Source organism: Penaeus japonicus, unplaced genomic scaffold, assembly GCF_977035675.1.
Source record: "Penaeus japonicus unplaced genomic scaffold, GWHDUDI00000001_assembly GWHDUDI00000015, whole genome shotgun sequence".
NCBI classification, from domain to species: Eukaryota; Metazoa; Arthropoda; class Malacostraca; order Decapoda; family Penaeidae; genus Penaeus; species Penaeus japonicus.
Window position 1 is genome coordinate 5332729 of NW_028234417.1, and position 2500 is coordinate 5335228.

Here is a 2500-nt window from a genome sequence, read left to right on the forward strand (position 1 = left end):
TAGACAAGGCTCAATATCTTGAAGGCACGAAACAAAAAATATTACGCATGTGAGACTTCACTTCATAACTGCATTATTTAACAAAGTTATCAATATATCTTATCTATAGCAAATGCAATCTGGGAAATACATAACAGTCCAAGCATGATGATTCGGCTGTCAACAGATGCCGGTCAGATAGAACACTTCAACAAACATGCTTTAACACCCATTAATATGTATAATAACTTTTATTTTGACAGGCTTTAAAAAAAATCAATTCTTACAGATATAGGGTTCCCAAAGAACCAGAAAAGCTAGCCAAACTATGGAAAAACAAACCCATTTTCGGCGTGAACATGGCCACCGAAAGCACAGGGTCGCTACATACTGGAGACGTGGTGTATGTGGCCAGAATATCTACTCACCCTTGGTTTAGAAGCACGTAAGTCTCCACCCGCTTACATTATATCAATGCCTGAGACCCTTTCACTTCTATGTCTCGATGGGAATCTATTTGTTTCGAAAGAATTAGGCAGTAGTGATTTGTGCTACGATTTTCTACTAATCTGCTTAAGAACGGATTTTATCATATATATTAACTAGACGGAATATAATGGCATGATCACCCAACAGCAAATATGAATGCATACTGTGTAATATTAATAAATGTATAATTATAATTGGGATTTCCCTATACACACAGTTTACATTAGTGTTCATACCTTAACATTTTTGTCACACTAAATGATTTAAACTTCCAGATTTACACGCAAAGTTCTGTCTTCGTAGTATAGTAACAAAGCCAATTTCTTTGTCGTATTTCTAAACCTTCATATTAATGCACATATTGAAGAGTGCTGTTCCTTTGCTAGAGATTTTTCTTCCATTAATTAATCTCTGCTATACTTCTGATAGATTGTCATAATTATTTATTTCATCTGTCAGTGAACTTCACAGGTTAAGCAAATGAGATTGAAACACATCCTAGAAATTCTTCCATTTTATTTAACAATCTAGAAAACACATGCCATTAATTTTTGGTTTATAAGTTGGTAATCATACATTTCACACATAAGAAAATTAAGGAAAATGTAACAATTTCTCTTCTGTGTGAAATGAATGATTCATTGTTTTACTATTGCAAAATATATCATTGTCACAGTATCTTACATAAAACTATCTAAAATATATGAAAACTGTTTTTACTAGATATAACCAACAACTTGTTACCAATCATGACTTTCAACAGTCACACACTCACAATTCACAAACACACATTCATATTTGGATATAATGAGACCCAATACAGCTTGCTATTTTGCCATAAAATAACATCATATAACCCGTTTGCATTACAAATAAATTTCTTGTCATTTTTCTTTAGTATTTATACCAACTTCAAAAATTTCCTTAATAAAAAAATATGACGAGTGAACAGAGTTCATTGTGACAAACATTTAAAAGGCATGAATGAGAATGAGTATTTCCAAAAGGCAAAATATTTAAATAGCATTTCAATGTTACATTCTAATGAAGATATAATACCGAACTGTAATTTGCATATCTTGCATATTGATATGATTGATTCATGTTCATACCTTTCCAATATAATAAATATGTCTGTTAAGTGCAACTGTGTCAGTCAGTTTTTTAAACTGAGCACAAATCATGAACAAAGCTGTTCTTCATATACTTCTCGTACTTCCTATGTATATACAAAAATCCGAGGATCTCAAACCTTCTCAATGCAAAAAAAAATTACTGCAGTATTTATCAGAATTGTTGATTACCTCTGTCTTATCAATCTTTGTATATGGAGCAGATGTAAGAAAAAGCAATGAGAAGAGGAGGTAAAAATAGGTAAAAGAGAGATATACAGGGGGAGAAAGATTGAGAAATTGAGAGAAAAATAATAATGATAATAATAATCTACACCAATAAACCAATATTCTTTTGGTTACCATCAAACTGAGCCTTGACATAGATCCATTTATCACTTCTATATTCATGTATATGAATCCTTATCCTCCTCCATTTCCATATGTTTAAGACCCTGGGCCCCTTTAGGTTTTTGACTTTGTAAGCAAATACAGAGAAATTAGAATAGGAGAAAAAGGAAATTCAATAAAAAAAGAAAAAAAGAAAAAAGAAAAAAAAGGCTTCAGAATATATATGCAAACATTGAAAAACTAAAAGGACTACTATATAAGGTTTTACATGAATCACAACCAAAGAACCTGGGATTATGAACTTATCAGAAAATAGGTACAGTTCGACAGAGTCCAAAGGCAATGCAGTGTCCTTTAAACCAGTGCATCAAGAATGTGAAATACCACTTGAAATGAAAAGACATCAGATATGTTTACATTCTTTGTGTTTTTACAATCTATATATATATATCTGAATATAACATAACTAATTACAAAGAATGAAACTGGCTTGCAGACATAGAAATTTATACTCAAATATATGGTAGAGCTATCAAACCATAAACTGATTATCTTTGCCTGTATGTGCT

General features: G+C 31.5%; 2 protein-coding genes across 2 annotated transcripts in view; one reads left to right on the forward strand and one right to left on the reverse strand.

The window, feature by feature from the left end:
- LOC122246029 (mitochondrial amidoxime reducing component 2-like) overlaps positions 1-2500 on the forward strand; it is a 7523-nt gene that overhangs the window by 4926 nt on the left and 97 nt on the right. Inside the window, exon 8 of the mRNA XM_086544389.1 lies at positions 269-2500. This exon is cut by the window's right edge and continues 97 nt beyond it. Within this exon, the coding sequence (XP_086400515.1) occupies positions 269-428 (160 nt within the window). The 3' untranslated portion in view covers positions 429-2500. The remainder of the gene's footprint in view (positions 1-268) is intronic.
- Positions 970-2500, reverse strand: part of Npc1a (Niemann-Pick type C-1a) — a gene marked incomplete at its 5' end in the record, with an annotated part of 24218 nt that continues 22687 nt past the window's right edge. Inside the window, 1 exon segment of the mRNA XM_086544388.1 lies at positions 970-2500. This exon segment is cut by the window's right edge and continues 1225 nt beyond it.